We start from the raw sequence: 25825 nt of genomic DNA, 5'->3' as shown, positions 1-25825 counted from the left end.
GACTACTCGCAGTAATGGTTCGAGTTGTTACAACGCGCGCATCAAAAACCTCTTTGGTGCGCATGCAAAATTAGTGTGCGCCTATCAAGCACCTCAAAAAACAATCAGACGCTTGACAAACAACAAAAACTTCAGTAATGACCGCGCGTCTCAGCAACTGAGGTGATGTGCGTATAGGTTTGAGGACAGCGCGCTGTCCATTTTGTTTTGTACCGGATTAGCACGCACTTTCCTGTCTGCAGTTAGGCCTCGTTGGGTATCATACAGTAGAATATGGCGATGATGCGTGTATTGTCTGAAATAGGGTCGAGTTTTCCCTGAGACCGAGTTAGTCTGGAGCCTTCTGGAATAAAAGTCGGTCCCCCTACTTTTATTATTTTTCTCAAAATACTCCAAAACGACTCATCATTCCGGCGAACCGCGTCAGCTAGGTAAGTTTCTCTGTAGACTCTTTCGATATACATTGTATTGCAAGCAAATATGAAATGGTGCCAGACGGGTTCTCAAGCCCTTACCAGAACTTTGTTTTCACTTTTAAGCATACATGTGAAAAGGACTTATCCACACAGGGTTGCTCCTTTGGGCAGTGTGAAAGTGAAGAAAAGTCCAATACTGAATGTACTGTATAACAATGATCACACCAGATGAAGTAGATAAAGATTAAGAGTATCCTCTGGGAAAATGGGTGTTATTTGTTTTATGAAAACATACAGTGGCTCGTCACCATCATACTCTATTATGAGCAACTGTGGTACCTCATACCACATGTCATTATATTGAGATACAATCCAATTCTCTGAATGACATTTTATGAAAGTCTAGAATGGATGACTTTTCATTGCGGTCAACACAGTAGATTACACTTGTAGTCCAATACATTAATGTGAAGCAGAAAGGTAAGTTTTCCCATTTTGTTGTTCATGGCACAGCATGAAGCCATAAAGTCACATGAAAAGTCCATTAGCATCAACACCTCTTTGTGTCATGATGTCAGTGCCCCAGTGATCCCTTGCTTCAAAAATCTAAAGCCTGTACCACCTGATGGCCTTTATCCATACACGTGAGCTCTTTGGGGTAGCAAGCGAATATGAAGCCGTCCTTCTGTTGGTTGGGAGAGATAGTTCTGGTGATAATAGTTTGTGTTTCCCACTGACTCTCTTCATGAGCTTGCCGTGTAGAAACTGCTTTTCTCCGCCCCATCTAGAGTTGCTTGAAGATTAAGGTCGAAGAGCTCACATCTGTTCAAGATGAAAATCAAAAGATGACTGAAATTAGCAAAGAGAAATCATCAACCTTCGCTGAAAAAGGTCAAAAGTTCTACACATCGTGACCAAAATTACTTCTTGTTTATCACCACAATGTAACCTGTAATCTCCTTGGAGGAGAAACAAACTTCATCTCACTTTGTACATCAAATCACTGTCTTTTCAAATATGACAGTTACACATAAATACGTTGATAATATGTAATAGAATCACAATGCCTTAAAAGTAACAAATCCTGTCTTCCTAGCTGCAAATGGTTTAACAATTAACAGTTACCGTTACATATATACTGAACAAATGTTAAAAAGAATAAAATCTTAAAATAACTGTGGACTATTGCATACTTGACGGTTGAAAACTTTCCTTCGCACAAATTCACTACTTCATTAAACATTCTTGCATGAGTGATTAAACTTTGATGAAAAAAAGAAGAAAAGTATGGATAGCTGCCAATGCTTCTTACACTTCTAAAGTGTATTGAACAACATTTGTATTATTGGATGTTCTCCTAAGAAATTTATGTCTCATTGAAAATGACGATTTGGATTACTAGTTGCATGCTTTCAAAACCTCACATTTACATTTTGCATAATAAAATGTTTTGTTGTAGACCACTTGAACATTAAGACAACAATGTCTTTATTTTTGTCATTATACTGGCTTTCTTTCATACTTAAATTTCCTCGAAAGAACTTACCTGACAGGCATGTCTATTGAGTAGAATGGGTTCTTGAGTGCGTAGTCCGAGTAGAGCTCATAAATCTTCTTCAGTAGTCCTTCAACCCCGCCCTGTCTTGGATCAGCTAGGACAATCAGTTTGATTCCTGATAAACACAAAGAGAAAACAACCACAAACCTGGTGGATACATGAGTAATAGCACTAACAACAACAAACAAATAAACAATAGTAATTAAAAGGAGAGGAAAAATGACAAGAACATGAACAAGAATGACAATAACAGTGTATCAGGTGCATGAATGGTGTGCTACTTGTTTACTGTATAATACATTAATATGTCATATATTCAGCAATTCTACCTTTTTGTGAATCAGGACTCAACCTGACAATTTCATGAGTGGTTAAATTGTGATCGTAGAGTAAAGTAAATGAACGGTGTAATGTATGCATGCAAACAGCTTCTGTGACATCTTGGTAAAATCCCTTATTAACAGCTGCTGGCGAGATGGCGATCTGCAAACATTTACCTTGCGATAATAGTCTCAATGGCAGCCGTTTAAAGGGGATTGGCGCAATAGGCCACGGTTAGACTAGAGGCTAGAGCGTACATCCCATTGATATCAAGATCAGAGTCAATAATTTTGCATGTTATTAAATTTGCGAATAGCACCAGACCTGTGAAATATGTGAAAATAAAAACCTTGCACTATATATGGCATACGGGGTACTTTATATCTTCTTCTCATATAACACCATAAGCCTAGCTGATATTGTTTGTTGACTATTGAATTGAACCTGAGGCATTTAACTGCAATGCAGACTTGTACCCACCAATCCACCTCATTTCCCATTTGTTCATATCGTGCATCACTACAAAGAGCAATCTGTTCAGACTTTATTTACGGCCCTTGTGGTAATCAAAAAAAAAAAAAAAAAAAAAAGAAAAAGAAAAGAAAAGAAAATTCACTGGCCAAACCCTGTTATTCTTGATGAAGCTAGGCTTTGTCTGAGACACTGCATCTGAACAGGATATAGGCTTCATCCTGCTTTTCTATTAAGCTGAAAAGAAAAGCACTCTGAGAGCACAGACCTCCAACAAAGCAGCTCATTTCCACCACTGATCTTGTTCTTCCATAGAGATCAGTGATTTCCACTCATACATACATGCAGAAAATCACCCAATTTCCCAGTATAAAAGCCTTTTGTTTATGCCATCAACTTCCAGCTACGCAGAACCTCACCCGAGCAGAGCACGCACATTCATGCGTCTATGCAAACCTCAGATATGCATAGATTGAACTCACAAGTCCATTGACCCTATCTGCAAATAGAAAAGAAAAAAAAAATTCTTCAAAAAATTTAATCATCTATACTTGTGTAATTATCAATTTTTCCCCGCAAGTTTCATTCAAAATCCTTTCACAACTTTTTGAGTTATTTTGCAAACAGACTAACCAAGGCCCATGTAAACATACATGTAACCTCTTCCTTCCTCTGTGAAGGTAAAAACCGACCTGACAGTGTCTGGTAGCAGTACAGCTTGAATGTGTCAGTTTCCAGGAGCTGGATACCCGATGACTTCTGCTCAGGTGAAAGCTGGCTTCCTATTGCATACAAACTGGAGACAAAAAGAAACAACTGCTTTAAACTGCAGAACGACTCACAGGTTTGCTTTGTGACATTTTTTTTTTTCTATAAGGCAAATCACAAACTTTGACAACTTAAAGCTAAAAATGTAAACATTTCACCTGATCTTAGACCTGTGACCCCAAGGCCAAAATCTTTTCTTAGAAAATGTTTGTAAGTTTACTTGATTAACCATGATACCCACATCTACATGTATATCTAAAAGTTGCATGAAAATACAGTAAGTCATTGCAGGGATATAGGGGAAGTAGTGAAATCATAGCAATATGATTTTGACCTTTGACCTTGGGCGTGCACGCTAAGTTGACAGGCACAGCTTTGTCCACTCATACATACATATGCCAAGTTTCATTTCAACCCCTCTAACAGTTCTTTAGTTACGTTGTCCACAAAATCTAGACAGACAGATGGAAAAACAGACCAACAACCAAAAAAAAACAAAACAAACAAAACAAAACAAAACATGCCGCCTCTGGCAACACTTTGTGGCTGAGGCATAATAAGAGACTGACAAAATCAAACCTAACAATTAGATTATTACATTAATTAGTTACATTGTAGGCATGTTTCATTGAAACTGCTTCCTCAGTGGCAGCACCTATAGGATATATCCAACTCAAATTCACTTTGGATTTAGACTGATACACCCCCTACTTACGAATGGAACATGCTGGCAAGCATAATCCTCTCATTAGTTGACAGCTTAGGGCGGCCGAACCTGATGGCTATCGGGTAGTTTTCCTGGTTGGCAATGACCTCTAGGACTTCCCGTCCATCTTCCAACTGCCGGCCTTTGACTGCCTCCCCATTGACAGCCAGCACTGTGTGACCAACTGAAAAAACAAACAAACAAAAAACAGACAAAACAAAGACCACATCAGATAAAGAGTAGTTTGAAATAAAAAAACAAACTACAACTAGAAATGTCGCTAAGGCGACTGGTATGCCTCCGCCATAACGCACGATTCTCCTAATAGGTCTATAGTACATATGTAGACAATGTGTGATTACATTTTCACAAACTTGGCAAAATATTAAAATGACAAGTTTGTCACAAATGTGTTGAATGTTCATCTTCCTTGACCTAGGTTTAATTGGATGAATAGGAGAGCATGTACTTGGGGATTTAAAGACTTTAACTTGACTTTGACCCATTCATAGTTTATGCATTGAGTAATTTTCAAAGTATGGAGAAAAAGTGCAATTTCTATAATGAAAAGTTCATTGTTACCATTTTCATCTGGCCTTTGACCCTAAAATTCATAGGATAATCACTGTCAGGCACAACATGCATAAATACGTAGTAAGTTTCAAGATAACTTGAGCCACTTCTGAGATATGGAGGAAAAAGTTAGTTCAGCACTTTCCCTTGATCTTTGACCTTTTGACCTTTGAGGCAAAAAAAAAAAGACAAAAGAAAGCTTCCAGAGAATCTCTATTAGGTTATACATGCATACACCAAGTGTAAAAAAAAAAAAGAAGATAATCCTGCTGGCATTGCATAAATATGAGGGAAATAGTAAAATTTTGAAGTGCTGCCCTTGACCTTTGACCCCTGACCACTGCCAGTCAGTACATGTATATATGCTATGTTCCATGAAGATACCTTGAACAATTTCCAAGATACAGAGAAAAAAGTTAAGTTTTAATATTTTTACTTTTTAAGACCTTTTCACCTTTGACCTCATGACCCCAAACTTTCCCCAAAGAATCTTAATTGGGTAATACGTGTATACACTAAGTTTCAAGAAAATATCTTCAGGCATTGCATAGATATGGTGGAAATAGTGAAATTTTACGTATTTGACCTTCACCTTTTGATCTTTGACCTTGAGCATTGTGCACCCAAAAGTTGATAGGCACAACTTCACCCCCTAATACACATACAATTGTACATGCCAAGTTTCATTAGGATACCTCAAAAGGTTTTTTAGTTACGCTGTCCACAAACTTCATTACGGACTGAAGGACGGACGGACGGACGGACAACCCGAAAACATAATGCCTCCAGCACCACTTCGTGGCGGAGGCATAAAAAAGGCAGAAGTGTGCATGCAGTGAAGTTCACTGAATTAAAAACATTCTGACCTAATAAATCTCACACAACAGACTCTGCATAGAGAAGTTTGAATTTCTATAATAAGAAACCTCACAATAGTAAATGCTCACATGATAAATAAATCAATATGTTTTGATTCTGTTTTGATGATGATGTGTTGAGTGCAGTAACTTTGCAGGCTGTGTTAGAAGTCTTTTTGGCTGTTAAATGTTTTGAAGACAGTGTTTGAAATTCAACTACACATTTTAAGAGTATATTAAGATATCATTCAACGGCATGCGCTTTTTTATTCCCTTGCACTTATGGATGCTCTACATGTGTATGAAAGATTTGCCATTTTTGGCACAAGGGCTTGAACACACTCTAAATTGAGTTGAGCACACCTTTTACTTATAAATAAATATAGAAAGTTCCTTACAGGTTCTTCTAGCATGAATACACAATATGTGTACGTACACGTGTAAGTTAAGGCCACACTTCTGCACTCTATATGTGACCCTGCACCACAAAACAAACAAAAAGTTGCCAGACATGAATTTTTAGGTAGGACCATATTCTGAAAGAGCAGACTTTAAAGGGAAGATAAACCCCAAGAACAATGTGGATTGAGTGAAAGCAGCAACATTATTAGAACACATCAGTGAAAGTTTGAAGAAAATCGGACAATTGATGCAAAAGTTATGAATTTTTAAAGTTTTGGTGTTGGAACCGCTGGATGAGGAGACTACTAGAGGTTATGACGTATGAGTGGACTACAATATCAAGAAAATATAAAGAAAATACTACAAAAATCCATTTTTCATGAAAATTACAAATTCCATCAACTTCATATTGACATATGTTAAGGGTAGCAATTATTCCCCTTTCTGAAAGCGGTTGGTCCACTGCTCTTTCATAATTCTAGAAAAGTGAATTTTTGTTGAATATCCTTTATATTTTCTTTGTATTGTTGTCCACTCATACGTCATATCCTCTAGTAGTCTCCTCATCCAGCGGTTCCAACACCAAAACTTAAAAAATTCATAACTTTTGCATCGATTGTCCGATTTTTCTCAAACTTTCACTGATGTGTTCTACTAATGTTGCTGCTTTCACTCAATCCACATTGCTCTTTGGGTTTACCTTCCCTTTAAGCTTTAAAATGATGTATAACTCAAATCAAATGGACTCTCCTAACCTATCTAAATATTGGAAAGAAAGCACAAACTCAGGAAAAGTGTGAACTGAGAAAAAGAGGCTCTGAAGTTCAGTGTCTATTCAAGCGCTTAATCTTTACCAAACCGTGCTGCCTGTGCGATGAATGGGACAAAAAACGGGAAGTAAACCACCAGAGTAACAACAATGAAGGGATTATCAGATTAAACTGAAATTAGGCATGCCTCATTAACACATTCCGCCCATGATAAATACGAACTTTCAAAGCAGTAGCGCTATCATTTCAAAAGATATTAGAGTTGAAAGTGAAGAGTGTGTACAAGGATTTTAAAAAATGAAAATGGAACTCTAAAGACACACCAAATCACACTATTCTACCAAAAAATGTTCGAAATAAACTGCTAAAAAACACACTTTCCCGACCGTTTTATGATACCTAATTTTAGCATAATATAAAAGAAGACCTGCTCTTTGAGAAAATAAAGTCAAGATCAGCTAGGCTGACCCATTTCACTTATTTTCAGTCCTCACGCAAAATCAGTGTGTGCGACTTTATGTTCGTTTTGTGGTGCACGGTCACATGACTTTTGGTTTCAAGACTGACCCGACTTTGGATCTGAGATAAACATGCGTGTTTATACGAAGGCTATTGTGATTTTATTTCAGATCCAAAGTCTCTGTCATGTGACTGAAAGTCATACAGTGTGCAGTGGCCTTTACAGAGAAAAAAATGGGTTCCCACTCCCAATGTTTGGAGCTTTGGTGCAAGGTTATCGATCATGTAAAACTGGATGTGTGTGAGGGAGTGTATTGTGGGTTGGTGTGTTATAGCATGGGCAGTTAGTCTGCAGTTGTTCTTAGTTTTTAAAATATATGTGCGTCAGACAATGGACACATTTAACAAAGTTTATGGGTCTTTGAGTCATCCAAATCTTGGATAAATTGTTTCATACAAAACACATCAATGTTTTGCACACAGCATACAGCATGCATTGCAGCCACACAGTGGCTATGATTTACATACCGTACTGAAATAGGCCTTCAAGTTCTAAATTACTTCCCAAATTTAAGGCATGTTTTTATTCTCTATCATCAAGCCATGCAGATTTTAGATTTAGAAGCCTTATTTTCATGTGAAACAAAAGAAAACACCGATTGCCAATTTGCCACTGGACTGGCTGTTAATGTTGCTATGGCCCGTTTCACGGTTAGGCGCCACTTTTCATTTTTTTCAGTTTTCAGTCTACTACACAGAATAAGAGTAGATTCATGAAATGTTTTGATATGCATATGTTAGACCCCCATGGGGTCTACCTCCCATAGCATAACGAAAATGCAACTCCAAAGCAATTGCTCACAGTGAGGCAAGATGTGCCCAAATCGGACCCACAGTGTGTCAACCTGGCAAACATCCCTTTTTTGCAAACTTTGCCATTCTGTATCATATCTAGCTATGAGTTAAGTGAACATATCTATATTAAGTGTATGAGTAGCCATAATGAATCATGTCAGAGTTAAAAAGTTTGAACTCCTTTTTGTTACATTTTTTCCACCCCAAAATTCTCTTGGTGGATGTGACATTGTCCGTTCACATTTAATCATCTGCTTATATGGGTTGTGTAAGTAAGAAAACAAAGGCAAGTCTCAGGAAAATAATGTAAAAGTAAAGTATAGCTTTGTATGAGTGACTGTAGAAAGTTTGTTTGTGCTTCAGTTCCATCTGATGACATGACAGTAATTTGAAAACAAAATTTAAATGTCCGTTCACATTTTTGTCACATCCACCAAGATTTTATAAATCTATAACTTTTTAATGGTTTAGATTATTTCTAAAATTTTTGCATAAATCAATGATACACAGTTGGGTGGCTATCCCTCTGAAACAATTTAGGATTTGAAATTCAAATGCTTTTTTTATTTCACAAAACATGGTGTCCGTTCACACATGTCACATCCACCAGCCTTTCTTGTCAGAAACACATTTTGGTGTGCATCTCAGTAAATACTGGTCCAATTAACTTTAAATCTCAATGCATTTTAGACTCTTTAGCAACCTTATAAATGCCACTGATTTTGAGATTACTATGAAACTAAAAATTTGAAAAACTTAAAAAATATGTGAAATGCCCTGGTGGATGTGACGTTTTAAGATGTGAACGGACATTTCCGTGAATATCACGTAAAATCTAGAGACAACTTATTTTTGGGGGGACAAAATATGTTTAGATTTAAAAAACATGTCTTTCCCAAGATATCTAGATATCAGACACCCACTTTTATACCACATTCACTATAATTTTACATTAGAATACTTGTTCACAGTGAGGATGTATTATGATTTTGTCACTGTGACTGTGAAAACTGATGTTCTACATATGGGCAAGTCCAAGATATCGCGCACCTTACGTATGGGACATTCAGAGATTTCAAACCTCTGAAAAGTAATGAAGGAGCACTTGGATTTTATTGTTTATCATCAGGAGGACTGGTATCCTTGAGAAGAATATTGTGTTTAAGTTTGGTGTCGTTTGACCTTGGGTTGATTATTTTATTAAGAAAAATATGCCAACTTACGTATGGGACCAGAGAAAAACTGGATTTTTCAAAATAAAGTTTGAACTGAAAATTCTCTGAAAGTACCTTACTGATCAAGTTCTGTTTGGAAGTGAAGAAAGGTACAATACTGAAGTATCTTTCAGCAAAGTTTCACTGCAAAAGAATAAAGCATATTTTCATGAAGTTGGTTTAATTAACGAAAGTACACCTTACGTATGGGACATGGCTCAACTTACGTATGGGACATTTGTCTTTAGTGCACAAATGCATTCATGGGAATGACTTTAAATTTCCCCATAGTGTCATATTCAGTTCCACAAATCATGCTACAACATGTAACAAATGAAATAGACTTCTAAGTGGGTACTTTCCCGGTTCAGGTACCCAGCAAAAGCTAGAATAAAACAAATAAAAGTAATTACCAATTTACAATTAAATGTCTTAGTTTGGATTCCGTCATGCATTAACACTGTCCTCATGATGTCTACACATGCAGATATAGTATACTGACACTCTATTTCTAGCCCATTTGTAATTACTCTAGTCAATATTTTTTCATCAAATGAAAAAAAAAAATGAGCAAATTCTAGCTTGTGACCTTGATATAGCATACATGTACATGTACAATAACTCATTTGTAGTCTTGATAATTTCAACTTTAGAATCAAATGTCATGTACAATGTATTTGCAGATACAGTTTGAAGTGGGTACTTTGAGTAGCTCTAGGCTTACCTTGCAAGTTGTCTAAGTTTTTATAAAGCTTTATAATTGTTTGAAATGCAGCACAAAACACAACAACACGAGTACTTCATTTTGCTCTGTGATCATCATGTTTTGCCATGTGAATTTTAGCTGAACTGCAAAATCAATCAAATTTTAATGAAAGTTTTAGATTTTAAGGAGATAGAAGAATGTATGTACCAATGCTGTTTTTTTTTTTTCAAATTGCTTGGCTTCGTGTCTATGAAACCAAAGACGACAAAATTTGTGCTACTTTGTACATACATACATGCTTGTGTAGTGATACAGGAAAGATTATCATTTGCACATTCAAATCTAGATTTGAAACACTTAAGTAACTCACTGATCTGCAAATTACAATTTTGAATAAATTCTAATAACCTCATTTGATCATACACTACTAGATTGCAGTGTATGTTGATAATTGTGTAGATGTGGGGTACAAAGTAAGTATGAGTTGATGAAGGTGTCTCAGAGCACATCTGTCTCTTCAAACACAAAATAGAAAAGAAAATTGAATTTCCTATTTGTTTGTGTAATTTGTGTTTTTAGCACTCCAACCACAGAACCAGTATTGATATTATGGTTTATAGCAAATGTAAACTATAGTCTTCATTTTACAGGATTTTCAGAAATCATGTTCATGACCTTGATAAGTCATGACATATTCTGAGGGTGAACAGTTGAAATATTAACAATCATATCAAAATAAAAAGTACAAGTGTATTCTCATAGGGTTTTTCCTTTGCTATCAACTCTAGTAATGACAAAGTTACCTGCTCACACCTTAAAGGGACATTCCAGACGATTTTCATAATTTCATATCATGTAGTCCATAAATCGACAACCCCATGTATAGATTTGTGGAATTTATTGTGGTTCTTGAGCAGAGAAACAATACTTTGAAAAACCTTGAACAAATTACACTGAACAAGGATGATGACATAGGAGGTTCACATATTTCAGAAATGTAGCAGTATAATTCCATTGCAATACCGCTTGCTTGCGAGTTCACCTGTGTATAATCTATGCATGCCTTCTTCTTTTGTTCTGCTTCCTTGAGCCCCAACTCATACATTCTTATGGTGACTCTGCCATGTCATCATCCTTGTTCATTGCAATTTGTTCTAAATTTTGAAAATATTCTTATTCTTCATCCCAAGTATCACAAATTCTGAAACTCTGTCCTCATTATAACTAATTTATAGTTGTTCAAATGTAAAAATCTGAAAATCATCCGGAGGTTTCCTTTAAGTGATTTTTCTTTTCAGTAAGACCTATAATGTTGTCATTGATGCGCGCCATAAGCACAATTGTTTTGATTTCGCTTTTGAGGCTATACAACCTGTGGTACATGCTGAACAGTGTACTGCACCTAAAATGACACTCAGAGAATCCCATTCTTGGACAAAGTCATTTTGTAGAGAGGTAAAGTTGAAAATGATAACTGAATTAAGAAAATGTCCAATATCAAAATGTTAACGGGGAATGTTAATTTAAGACCAGCTGCACAGCCTGTAATGAAAATAAGAAATTACAAGTATAACTGAATATTCTTTATTTTCCTTTCTTAATCATAGAATGACTCAATAATGCTGTTCTTACACTCTCCCTGAGGTCAACTGAGTAGGAGAGGCAGATATATAGACATATTCTTCAGAGTAGGTGCAAAGATAACCATTAACCAAACAAATGTAAGGACATATAGCATCCATGTCAAAAGGCGGTTTTCCCATTCACTTTGCATGTAATGTCCCATACGTAAGGCATTTGTCCCATACGTAAGCAAACTTTAATTAGTTATAAGATGAAGAACTAATTAAATTTCCTCATTTAGTTTTGCTAATCTGGAGTTGAAATGAATAAATTAGAACTTCCTAAAGTATGATTGGTCAATGTTACAAATCTTCAGAAAAAAACTTAAAAAAACATACTCAAATCCTTACGTATGGGACACTATGTTCTGGGAAAGTGCATAATTTGCATAATTAATGTGCTGACCTTGTCTTACCAATTGCAGATTATACTAACTCATACAGGGGTCATGTCCATAAAGGAACTAGGTCAAGGACAAATTCAACTGATTTTAGATGAATATTTATAATTTGTCCCATACGTAAGGTTTGTTTTTGATTTATGCAAATCAAGGCCATATTTCTTGCATAAATTTGCATAATTCAATATTTTCTTTGCTGGAAATATATGATTTAACTCTTTGGCTAGAAGATGATATCAATAACTTTTTGATAAAATCAAGATGAATTTTGAGCATCTGAGGGGACATTATCTTGGACTTGCCCATATTCTAATCAATTTTCCAGATAATTAATCTCAAAAAGGCAAAAGAATATAAATGTTATTTAATTACATTGATTAGACCTCTCCTGTATACTATATTCAATAAGTTTAAAACTGATTGAATATATGGTGGATGTGACATTTTGGGGTGTGAACGGACACACAGTATATCTCCCCAATGCACAGCATTTTTCAGCATTAGTTCCCAATGCTTCACGCAGCATCAAGACTTGAACACAGTGTGAAATGATCCACAACCATTGGAATGGTTAACTTATATTGAGGGGTGAAAAAAAAAAGTTAAATTGATTTATATATCACTTTACTGCAACTGATTGAAAATTGCCCTTCAACATAAGTAAGCACCGGTTATGCAGTGTTCTAGTAGTAGCCATGACAAAAAATAATGGGCATTCAACTTGGGTCAGATTTAAACCAGCTATCTCCTGATGTTTAGTTTCCAGTGAAGGTACAGTGAAGGTGATTCACAGAGATAATGGTATGGGTCCATCTCACTGAAGGGGTCCGTTTAACCCCACTTTCCAATGCATTTTTAGAAAGAAAGGAATTCTTGCATAGTTATTCAGTGTTTTATGAGTATAACCAAATGTGTGATGAAAAAATCATGGCCATATACTCAAGCTGGATTTAAATCGACCATCTCCTGATTACCAGACTGGCGTCATATCCAGTAGACTACCAAGCTTCCGCTACAGAGCCCGTGCTAGTTCTACGATGTATGTATGTGATCCTGTGCAGTAGATACTGTGTATTTACCTGGTATTCAAATAAATGAATTCTTACATCAAGTTGTTTTTAAGTGGAGCTGATTGACAAATTGCCCCTTGTCGATGTACAATAAGCACCAATTATTCAGTGTTTATAGTTGTAGTCCTAATAAAAAATCATGGGCATACAACTCTGTAACCAACAAGCTCCTTATTATTAGGCAGGCATTGTAATTCATATCCACTAAACTACCTCAACCCCAACAGCCAACCAGTGCTCCTTCCAATTCTTTTTAGCAGAGGGTAAGTCAATATTTGTGCAAATAAATAAACCCTTGTATCAAGTTGTTTTTATTGCAACTGACTGACAAATTGCCCGTTGTTGACAAAAATTAGCATTATTCAGTATTAGCCATAATAAAAAAAAAAAAAATACACTTGCTGTATGTGCTTCACAAGATTACATGTTATAGCCAGCTATCAAAAGCTCATTAGGGTTGTTCATTATTCCCAATGTTTGTTATTCTGAAACACACAAATTCCCTTAACTTACAGGTTCGTTCAGCGGAAAAATGAGAGAGGGTTTATTTTTCTGAGGCTTTGTAAATCCAAGAATTAGATAAAGGTCATTATTCCAAATGTTCATAAATCCAAATATGAAATAAGGCATGTTATTCTGAAGGTTTGTTCATCTGAAGGTGTAACAAGTTTTGTTAACCCTAAATTATTATTTTTTAATCTGAATACATAATGATACTCATGAAGCAAAAAGGGAAATAAAGTTTGTTATTTCCACCAAAAAAAAAAAAAAAAATGAATGGTCTTCAATTGACAAAGAATGGCATATCCTGGTGATGATGTAGGAGAGGTAGAAGGGTGGTATATGGATGAGGAGGAGAAAATTCTTCTTTTTACAGAACACAAACTATACAAATAAAGATTTCATTTTGTCAATATGTAGGGCCTATGTATACCCTGTGCATTAACATACAGTGGTGCTTCAATATCAAGAAACTCTGGCAAATTAGAAATGTGATTTTTAAGTGACATGATAAAGTTTATGGGTGGAATCCTGGTAGGTGACATATGCGAGAGTTATTGTAGCTTTTGCCTGTGCTGTAGATTTACAGTGCATAATGCACACAGGGTCATGACCACATAATCTGCATTTTTTGTTATTATTATTGAGGATTGGTCTTTATACCAGGTTTCCACTTTTAAAGTTTGTCATAGGCAGAAACTATAGGTAGGACAGGTTAAGGTAAGATTAAGACTCACATTACTTGTACCTTTTCTTTTCGATACCCTGGGAAAACACTTAACTGCACATTGGGGATTTTGATCACAATAAAAATGTCACATTCACCATGTTGGATATCATTTACTGTGAGAAAAATTGAGTGCATAATTGCTCTATCAGAAGCATTATGTATGACTTCATTGGTTAAAGAGTAAGAATGTCATTACTATGTTGATGAATTTATTGTTTTATTCATATGCAGTTCACATAAATTGAAGGTAAAAAAATGTCTGTTCACATTTGATTTCGTCACATCTGCACCAAGGAGTTTCAGGCATTCATACATTGAAACTTGAGAATACAACTGTATGTGGACCCTTGTGAGCAGTGATTTGCATTCTAAAATGTGGTTTTTCTATGTGGTTCTTCCAAGCAGGATTACTGTTACCAGTTTATGATAAAGAAAGATTAAAATTCGGAATTCTGTTCACAATTTTGGCATCACATCCCCTGTGTTGGATCCAATTTACTCCACTTTACAAAGAAAATTAAGTGAACTGTACAATTAACAGTGTACATGTATGTCTGCAAAAAGACCTAAAAAATACTTTGGTCATTCAGTGCATGTGAGCCAATAGAAATGTTAGTAATGATTTCAACTATTACTATTAAGTATAAATTGAAGAAGAGTAAAAATGTCCGTTCACATCTCCAATCCGTCACATCCACCACTTATAAGGAATTTCAGGCATTCATAACTTTTACAGGACATGGAACCTTGTCAGCAGTGACTTGTACTTTGAATACAGCATTCTTGATGGTACTGCATGCATTATAATCATTGGTTGCAATGCAAGGTGTGCAGGAAAAAAAAATAAGGAAATTGGTGTTCCGTTCACATGTCACATCCACCGTGTTGGATATTACTGATATCATTTATGCTGACAAAAAACAAAAGCTTTCTTGTGAAACATAATTTGTTTCTTACTGTAAACTGACTTGTGCTGACTGTTCATTGGGTAATCACTTGGCTTATTTCTTTTGTTTATTGCTCAAGGTGTAAAATGTCCGTTCACATCTGTTTTTGTCACATCCACCACATCCTCCAGCTGAAATTTTAAATGTAAAAGTTGGACACTCACAATGTTAATATTAGGTGTGTGTATGTCCCCCAACATAAGCATTATCTCCATGAAATATTACACATCCTGAACGAGGAAGTGTAAAACAAGAGAAACTTTTTGAAGTCATTTACTCTATTTCACACCATATTTTTCCTTCAAAGCGGTACAATTTTCCAATAAATCCAAATAAGAACACAAAATCTGGCACGAAGTTTGCTTAAATATCACTAAATCATGTTACAGTATCAAATTACCTGTTGGACACATAGTGTGTCAGCTCTGTCCATGGTATCATAGTGTTATCTTTTAGCAAAATTACCTTCATCTCCTATAGAACCATTCATAATATCAGCTATTGTAATAATAATTAAGCTCTGGCATTACATTTTCCATTAAATTCACATTCTTGGGAATAAAAAATCAATACATTCCATCTCTTAAAGAGAACTTGAAATTTTGACCCCTAGGTTGACAAAAAGTGGCGCCTAACCGTGAAACGGGCCCTAACTATAAATTTCCAGTGTGGCAGTGAGTCAGAGTAGTCTAGTGGTTGGCCTTAGAACCCACTAAGTCCTGCGGAGCAAAGTTAGTACGGTAATTTACTTGGAATATTATCTTAGGGATTCTTAGACTTTGTAATTGTAGTGTAGTTGTGCATTGTTTAATGCTACACATAGCGATAGGCCCCCTACACAATGGTTAGGGTGGTTTGATATGACTTGGCCCTGCCCTATAACCCCGTCGCGGGGCGCTGTAACATACGGTACGTATTTGTCCGTATCAGTCAGTCCGCAGCACCCGATAATTCACTCGTATTTATTCAACTCGTATGCAAGCCCGCTCTAGGCTTGCATACATAATGAGCTGCGTGAGGGGATTTTGTAAACTATCGTCACATGTTACTCAAATTATTGTAAATGAAAAATATCATAGCGTAATTTGAGCTTGAAAAATGATGAAAAAAGTAATTCGCGGAGTACACGTTCAAGACGTCAAAAAAATACCAAATTCACCTTGCGTCTCAATGAAAATGATTTATTTGGTAGTCCATCTCCTAATCTTTGTATCCATGTAAATATCTTGACAATTTGTTGCTTAATCCAGTCAGGAACCAGTAAAATACATCGATGTCAGTGCTGATCAGCTTGAAACCGTGCAATCTCAAGAGTAAGCTCTCTCTTTGGACAGCGCTTGCATTACGTCATTACGCTGCTACATAACGGTTTCATGCCACTTGCGGTTTCTTGGCACGCGTGTAGTTCAAGCGCTGAATGCAAGCACTGTCCATGAGAGAGCTCTTTCGCGCCACTGTACACTTTGTGTGGAGCATACTTCCGGCTTAGGAGTGAATTTTACAGACATTTCAAAACGGAAAAACTAGTATAAATCATGCTTGCGTCTCATTGACTCCAATATATGATGAGCATCTAACCTAAGTTTCCTCTCTACGAAAAAGCCCAAATCAGAAACAACAGTTTCTTAATCTGGTCAGGAACCAAAAAAGAACTTTAGACGACAAAATCTTCCGTGAAAAGCAGGTAAAATTTACGCAAATTCAACTGATTACTAGTCATGATAAGATCCAATTTTATACGCCAATTTAGTATCAAAATAAAGATCAAAGTCTGGAGAACAATTTACCGTGACTTGTAGCCATGACGAATGTATAAATGTTCAAGTCGCTACACTGTGAAAACCATAGCCCTATAAAAGTCTCGCAAAATCTCGCACGACGAGACACCTTTCGAACGCAAAGATCGTCAACGAGAGTGCTGAATAAATCTTGCCGGATCGGCTCATTAGCATACGTGCTGCGGTCTGACTGGTATGGGGTCGCTGCTGCGGTTAGCCCTGCCCCTAGGCTAAGTCCTAACGTCCAGCCCTTACTTTTCCTGACAAGCCAGTTAAGTAAAACAGTAACGTTATATACCTGTATCAGTAAAATCTCAGACAAAAAAAAAAAAACAAAAAAAAAAAAACACATAGCATAGAATTTGCTCAGTGCTGCCAGATCTATCGATGCCAGCCAAGGATAGATATTCACTAGACACTAGCACACCACTCGACTCTGCAACTGGCATGGCACGTACTCACACACGTACAGTCCAAGCCAGGGCCCGAGCTCACTCACCGCGAATCCCGTCCCTCTGACCGAAAGCTACGACCACCCTTTCGTCCATTATCTTCAGTGTGAGTTCGAGAGGGTAGCTAAACGTCTTTTCCACCTCCGTTTTCGGGGTGCTGTGATCGAGCTGATATATCAGACCACCAGCCCTGTTGATTATATACACACTGTATATTGTCATATTGGATATCTATCAACGCGTTGATTGTAAAAATCCAGGTTTTTAAGCAGGTCGGTCACCTGCTCCGTCCTTGCCAATCTGCGAGTACGTAACCGTACAGCCGTGAAACGTTGAGGGCAGCAAACACGAAAAACATTTTTTTTTTCCCTCTCTCTCTTTTTCTTTCAGTGTCAGTGTTTTACCTCGATTTTCAAACAATATGAATTACCAAAGTAAATCGTCTTGTAAGTCTATAATGCCTATAATCAAGATTATTGGTCCAAATAAGAGAAATAAAAATATTGTAATAAAGACACCTCTGAATGGATGACCTAGCTGAGTACACAGGCTGTGGTGACAAAAGGTCCATATTAGGTCCCTACTGTAAAACAAATTAGAAATCTAATATTCCTTTCAAATATATTTTGAAAATTACATGAAAAATGTTGTCAAATACAAATTTCTTTTCAAGTACCCTATGCACAGTTTAGTAAAACACTTCAGTTCTCTTTTTTTTTGTGTGTTTTTAGAGGAGGTTACTGATTTCATTTTCCGTCTCATCTTTTCAGATTTTGGACAGCGTCGAACTTGGCATTCCTGCTTCTTGTTCTTCCTGCACCTTCTTCTTCTTCCGGCTAAGAACAGACTGCCGTTGACGTATTATATTAGGTTTACTTGTGCTTGTCATTAAAAATGTGTAAGTAAAAACAAAAACGACTACAAGTGTCGCTACATAGCGACTGGTATTGCCACCGCCATTATGCATTGCTCTCCCAATAGATGTACAGTACAATGTCTTGATAATGTGTAATGACAGTTTCACATAATTTGCAAAGTACTAAAATGACAGGTTTGTCACAAAATGTGAATGTTCCCTTTCCTTTAACTAGGTTTTAGTGGATGAATGGCTATATTATGTGTGAATGCAGGTATTGGATTGTAGGTTTTATACTTAATTGATTTTTGTTACTTTTACAAGTTTAGGGCCTATGCATTGAGTAATTTTCAAGGTATATGGAGAAAAAGTGTAATTTCAGTATATAATAGTAAATTTTTTTGTATCTTAACTATGACTATTGTGCTGCATAAAAGACAGTTCTAAAAACCTTACGAAGCCAAACCTTTGCACCCCCTGCTTGAATAGGCCTGGGCCTAATGGTGGCATGTTATTGACTATATTTTGGTGGTAAAGAGTTCCACTAATACATTTCTTTTTCAAAGTACATTTTATGGGCATTATTCTATAAAGAAGGTACCTTTCTGATTTTTAAGGTGTGGGAATGGGTGTGAGGACTGTTTAAACCCCGCATGCATACTCACCAAGCGGTAATCCATATGTTAGATGTTATTGGAATACTGTTGTTCCTTTTTGTTGGACACATGAGCATTATTGACTAATAACTACTTGCTAAACACGCATGACTAGAACAGGAAAGTCCGAAACACTGATCCCTACAGTACGACTGTAGGCAGGAGTTGTCTGGAGTACCCCCATCCCTCACAAGGTAGATTTTGCATAATGTATCTATAGGTCTGGACTGAGATTCAATGAGCATGTGCACACTCACTCGAAACATTGTCAAGCGAATGAAACATTGTTAATTAAGAGGTAAGAAAATGATATTCAAGGCAATACGGAAAATTGAATCAATATGTCACCTCATTTCTGCGTCTGCGTCTTCAACGTCTATAAAGTAGGCCTATACGAACTGCATTGTAAAGGCAAAAGGATAAAGGACTGATTAGGGAACGTTTGCCTTTTTTAGGATTAAAGAGAGAGAGAAAAAAAAAAGTACGCTCTTTCACTAATGAATATCTAAGGGGGTGTTGCAAGAAAGTCGAGTTGCGATTAATTGCAAATATCTATTGCAACTTGCAATTGATTGCAAATTTGCAATGGATTTCAGGATTTGCAATAGATTTTGGGGACTTGCAATTAATTGCAAGTTTCTTGCAACACCCCCTAAGAATGTGCAGAGCCAACATAATGCTAAGGGTGATAATGACAAAGACAAAGTTCCGTATAAAGCTTCTTGTTACCATGCTATGTTACTGATTCTCTTCTGTTGAGTGGCAGGTATAGGCTTGGCCTTGGACCAGTGTACTATGAAAGCAAAACTTCAACATAATGGCATTATTTCAAAATAGAATCCCGTGATAATAATGTTATCAGGATATGCACTCTATTTTATGTATGTTATCACATTTATCTGATAGCCTACTCCCTTATCACGTCATTTGTTGCAAGACTATAATAATTGCAGTTATAGACTTTGCAAGACTCCACGCTAGTGATAATAAATGAGTGGACATTTTGGGTTTTTTTTTCTGTTTTTGTTTATCAGGCATAAAATTATTCCTGTGGCTTATAATGTCAGACTGCAATATACTATGCTTCATGCCATCAAGATCGATCAATGTGCAAAAATTTGTTTCTGCTCTTCCTGTAATGAAAGTCTGTGAGTGTTTGATGGCAAAACGAGTTAACTCCATATTTGTTAATTCGAGCTTTTTGACATTAAAGTTGCTTAAAAAAATATTTGGAATAATCTAAGCTGCGATTTCATATTCCATGTTTTGTGTAACAAGACATGCATCACTGGAAAGGTTTTATTTTACTTATTCTGACGATGGACTTAGTTGTGGATTCTTTCTATAAAGTTCATCTGGGTGACATGAATTGGATGGGTATTAATCTGTGTGTGTTTCGGTGTATGCAAAGAAAAACAGTTTCTGTTCATGGACTATTTTGGATACCTTTTGTCCCTCATCTGACCGTCAGCTCTGTGGAAAGAGCTCTTATGATAATTGTCACTTCAAGTGGTAGTCAACGCTGCTGATCAAATAGTTTTGCAATTTGAAAAGTGTCGGGATGCAAATTCAGTGACACTTCGTTAAGAACACAGCCTGACTGGCATGCCTAGCATTCAGGAACTTTCTATACTAAAGAAAAGAAGAAAACTCTCATTCAAACCAATTTGTCGTCCTATTTTCTACAGTACTTGGCTAGTTCAGCTTTCACATTCATCTCCATTGTTATCTTTGTAATATCTGTCACTGAAAATTTCACTGCCATTGGCAACAGAAGGATGTGCATGGTGCACAAGTTTTAAACTATCACTCAGCTGCTCTCATTAGGGACCACTCGGCTTTAATATGCGACTGGAAAACACTTAGTCTTGCTCCTTTTCAGGTATGAAAAAATGATTATGAATTGAACTTTTCAAATATTGTATAAATGAAATGCCGTCATTGATCACTTCGCTGAATGTATAGAATGCTGTTCTTGAGAAGCTGAATGAATAATGATGGAGGGCTTAATCGCCTTTTATTATAGTTTATTCGAATCCATGTTCTTAGCAAAATAAGCATACATTTGCCACCTGTATCTTATGCGGTTGTAGGCAACTTCTGTGGTGACGTCTTTTCCTGTGCTATGATGCTTTTGATATCACAGAGATCTCATTACTAATAGTATGATAATTAATATAGTTTGTAGAAGTATATAAAACTTGAAAACCTGTTTATATAATCGGTGATTTGATTAATTTCGGATTCCATCTCCGGAATTAGGCCTATATTTCCTATTTGCATCATTTAGTTGTAGGGATGTACTGTTAATTGTCCTTCGTCATAATGACGCGTAAAATGCATTGATGATTTATTAGCTCAGATACTCAGTCCGGTTTCCCATGGTACTTATTGTGCCAGTACTGGCAGTAGTTATCTTAATGTTCCAGAGCAGTTTTCAGATTATGGCTTACAAACTCATAGGAAAGCCGGTTGTTGTGAGGCAGAGCTGTTTCAATTCAGCTCAACTCAGTGATGTTCAGCATATTCAGTGTGATTTGGATAACTTGAAATCCGTCCAACATTAGCCGCTGCGGGTACGGGTTTTGATTCATGTGTCAGTGAGTTACAGAAGAAGAGAGGAATCTCGATGTTGGTATTTTCAATAATCAATAATCAATAATAATAATAATGATAATAATAATAATAGTAATAGTAATAATAATAATTATAATAATAATGATAATAATAATTTCGATTATGTGCGTGTATACATGCGAGCGCGTGTATGCAAGTACAATTTCTAAAGAAAGCAATCATTCGCTGAGTGAAGTTTGTAATGATTTCTGTACAGATTTGTTTGTTTAGATTCTCATTTTTATGTAATTATTTTCATATACAGTAACATTGAAACTCCCTTTTATTATTTTTTTTTTTAAATCTGAAATTGCAGGTTTATCACGTGAAGGTTTTGACGAAGATCGCTTGAATACTTCGATTCTACATGATATCAGGAAGATCAAAAACAAACAAACATGTTTTTCAAGGTCTTCTTCATTCTCCTGACATTGCATTTGGGTGAGATAATTTCAGCTACACGTATTTTTGCAATTCTGTACTATGTCTCACAGCACTATTCGGATATATCCGCTATAAGACTTATTTTATTGTCGTTACTCCTTTCAAATATGCGTGTTGCAAGTAACGTGGATCATATTTCACTTCTCCAGTAACAAAACATGCGGCAAAGTCTACCTTTTACTCAGCGGCGTATCTAGGGAAAACGGCGCCCGGGGCAAGCACAAAAATTGCACCCCTAATTTCTGAAAAAGTGTTCAACCCCAACCCCATCGCGGTAAGGACTTTAAACAAAGTCCACGTGATGCTTTTTCAAGCACTTAAAAGGGATCTTTTGAGGGTGATTTAAATGTAATGAATTGTGATAGATTTTGGCGAGCGAGCGTAGCGAGCGAGCCGAAAATTTTTGTATTTCAGCTTACAAAACATGGAATTCTTGTCATTTTTTGCTTATTAAATCTTACAATTATAGTGACGACCTAACGATTTATACCAACAAACTGAGGACTTGAAAAAAATACTCTAAATTAGTACGAGCGAGTGAGCCGAAATTTGTATATTTCTGCGTCATCATTACGTTTTTTGCTTATCTTTTTTGATTTTTTTTTTGCGCCCCCCTCCCCCGTATGTTCGAAACCGTTGGCGTCCTCTTTTGATCCAATCGGTAAGGACTTTAAACAAAGTCCACGTGATGCTTTTTCAAGCACTTAAAAGGGATCTTTTGAGGGTGATTTAAATGTAATGAATTGTGATAGATTTTGGCGAGCGAGCGTAGCGAGCGAGCCGAAAATTTTTGTATTTCAGCTTACAAAACATGGAATTCTTGTCATTTTTTGCTTATTAAATCTTACAATTCTAATCAAGATATAGTGACAGCCCTATAGATATCGATTTATACCAAAAAACTGAGGACTTTAAAAAATACTCTAAATTAGTGCGCGCGAGTGAGCTGAAATTTGTAAATGTCCTCGTCATCATCACGTATTGTTCTTATTTTTTTATATAAATTTTGGCGAGCGAGCGCAGCGAGCGAGCCGAAAATTTTTGTATTTCAGCTTACAAAACATGGAATTCTTGTCATTTTTTGCTTATTAAATCTTACAATTATAGTGACGACCTAACGATTTATACCAACAAACTGAGGACTTGAAAAAAATACTCTAAATTAGTACGAGCGAGTGAGCCGAAATTTGTATATTTCTGCGTCATCATTACGTTTTTTGCTTATCTTTTTTGATTTTTTTTTTGCGCCCCCCTCCCCCGTATGTTCGAAACCGTTGGCGTCCTCTTTTGATCCAATCGGCGATCGCTTCAGAACGAATGAAATTGCAGTCGCTGCTCCGTGTAACATTTTTCCTGCTAAATATAAAATGACATGAGTGAACACAATAGACATTATCATTTCGTCCGCGTCATCGTCACGTTTTGTTCTTATCTTCCTCTCTTTTTTTATACAAATTTTGGCGAGCGAGCGCAGCGAGCGAGCCGAAAATTTTTGTATTTCAGCTTACAAATCATGAAACTCTTGTCATTTTTTGCTTATTAAATCTTACAATTCTAATCAAGATATAGTGACGGCCTTATAGATAACGATTTATACCAACAAACTGAGGACTTGAAAAAATACTCTAAATTAGTACAAGCGAGTGAGCCGAAATTTGTATATTTCCGCGTCATCATTGCGTTTTGTTCTTTTCTTGTTTGATTTGTTGTTGTTTTTTTCGCCCCCCCCCCCCCCCGTATGTTCGAAACCGTTGACGCCCTCTTTTGATCCAATTGGCGATCGCTTCAGAACGAATGAAATAATTGCAGAACGAATGAAATTGCAGCCGCTGCTCCGGGAAACATTTTGCCTGCTAAATATAAAATGATATGTGTGAACACAATAGACACTGTCATTTTGTCATCATCACGTTTTGTTCTTATCTTCTTTTTCATATAAATTTTGGCGAGCGAGCGCAGCGAGCGAGCCGAAAATTGTTGTATTTCAGCTCACAGAACATGGAATTTTTGTGTGAACGCTATCATTTTGTCCGCGTCATCATCATGTTTTGTTTTTATCTTGTTTGATTTGGTTTCTGCCCCCCCCTCCCCCACCATTCTCCCTCCCCCTTCCGGGCGAGTTTTTTTTTTTTTTCTTCTTCTTCTTCTTCTTTTTCTTCTTCTTTTCTTTTTTTCTTCTTCTTCGTTTTTTTTTTCCTTCTTCTTCGTTTTTTTTTTCGTTTTTTTGCGCCCCCACGGAGTGGCGCCCGGGGCACGTGCCCCCCTTGCCCCCCCCCCCCCCTAGATACGCCACTGCTTTTACTATACACACGATGTCCTCCTGTTGATATTGCTGTTATTTTCTTTGTGCTTGTTAAAGCAGATGGATTTTGCAGATGCTGATGACTTAATATGTATGCATACTGCACTGAACAATAATACCGTTAAAAATGGTTATAGTTCTGTATTCGGAAGTTACGTCATTTCAAATGATAACACATTTATTTCATTTTAAATAACAACGCTACATATAGCTAAAGAGAATTAATCTTATTTTTCAGGTTCGGATCTATTCAATTACGCGGATAACGAATCTCCGGTGTAACTAACCTAATCTGATCCTACACTTATATACGTGAAATTCAATACATACTTCAATATCAATTCAGTGCTTATTTACGTCGATGTAGGGCAACTTGTCAATCAGTTGCAATGAAAATATCTCGACGGAAGAATTTCATGAATTTGAATACTTAAGTAGAGGGGACTATTAAACATTCATTCATTCAATTTAGAACAATCGAAACTTCGAATGTGAAGCCCCAGTCACACAATGCTCTGCGTCCGGCGTTACGTCCAAAAAAGTCTTCTTTTTTTTTTTTTTTTTTTTTGCGGACTCCCCCGGATCCCTTGCCGCTACCAGAAAATGTTTACAAAACATAGGGACCTATACACGAAAAAATGCGGGCCATAAGGACAGATACGACAAAATGCGAATACTTGCGTCCACTTGCGGATATTCTTACGAATTGGCACGTAATTTGATCTTTCAACTTGCGTAAACTTCCAAATAGTTCTGAACACTTGTAGAGAGTTTGCGGATATTTACGGATAGTTACAGATTGTAAAAAATAATTATGGACAATATGGTTTTCTCTGACGATCCCTGCCAAGTCAGTGTATTATGACAGCAAGTTTATCACATATTGGACTGTTTTATATTGTAAACTATAGGGAAAACTGAAATTGAATTACGTACAAGTTGTGAAAAATGTTCGTATTCCTTTAATTTGCTTTACAGTAATAAAAGATGAAATTTCGAACTTGAAGTTTGAATTTTATTTGTGCAACTGAAATATGAATAAACATCATAGATGTAAGGAATACATAATATAATTATACAACAAATAAGATACGATATACATGTTGTAGATTGATAAGTTAAACATTAAAGTAAGAAAATATTACTTACAGACATGACTACTATGTAATAGACACACTGTGGTTACGCTGTCATTGTGCTGTGATATTTATGACTTCCAGGGGTATGTTGAGTAGATTGTTATAATAAAGCAATGCTTATTAGATTTCCAGGAAAAAAGACATTAGGACTTTCGAACACCCTTCTCACACCCAAATACGATATCAAAAAAAATAATACACATTCAATGGAGCGTAAAGTGGGTAAGACTATAGA

At 36.4% G+C, this 25825-nt stretch overlaps 1 protein-coding gene across 1 annotated transcript; it reads right to left on the bottom strand.

Moving 5' to 3' along the window:
* Positions 1–533: 533 nt before the first annotated feature.
* LOC140229947 (trafficking protein particle complex subunit 4-like) lies at positions 534–17863 on the bottom strand. The gene is made up of 5 exons (XM_072310147.1): positions 17625–17863; positions 4250–4424; positions 3459–3562; positions 1963–2089; positions 534–1238 (listed from the first exon to the last, which is right to left on the bottom strand). Exons 1-5 carry the CDS (start codon positions 17797–17799, stop codon positions 1160–1162), a joined length of 660 nt encoding a protein of 219 aa, XP_072166248.1. The 5' UTR covers positions 17800–17863; the 3' UTR covers positions 534–1159.
* Positions 17864–25825: the final 7962 nt, after the last annotated feature.

Source organism: Diadema setosum, chromosome 6 (genome assembly GCF_964275005.1).
Source record: "Diadema setosum chromosome 6, eeDiaSeto1, whole genome shotgun sequence".
Lineage (NCBI taxonomy): Eukaryota > Metazoa > Echinodermata > Echinoidea > Diadematoida > Diadematidae > Diadema > Diadema setosum.
Note: the sequence above shows the minus strand (reverse complement) of the source record. Positions and strands in the feature narration are given on the sequence as shown.

What these genes read in the sequence shown, in the direction of transcription:
- LOC140229947 (XM_072310147.1), bottom strand. Translation starts at nt 17,799, where the DNA reads ATGACAATATACAGTGTGTATATAATCAACAGGGCTGGTGGTCTGATA. An exon ending in TCAGAGGGACGGGATTCGCG is followed by an intron (nt 4,425 to 17,624) that starts GTGAGTGAGCTC and finishes TTGTTTTTTCAG; the next exon opens with TTGGTCACACAGTGCTGGCT. An exon ending in CTGCTACCAGACACTGTCAG is followed by an intron (nt 2,090 to 3,458) that starts GTCGGTTTTTAC and finishes TGTGTTTATCAG; the next exon opens with GAATCAAACTGATTGTCCTA.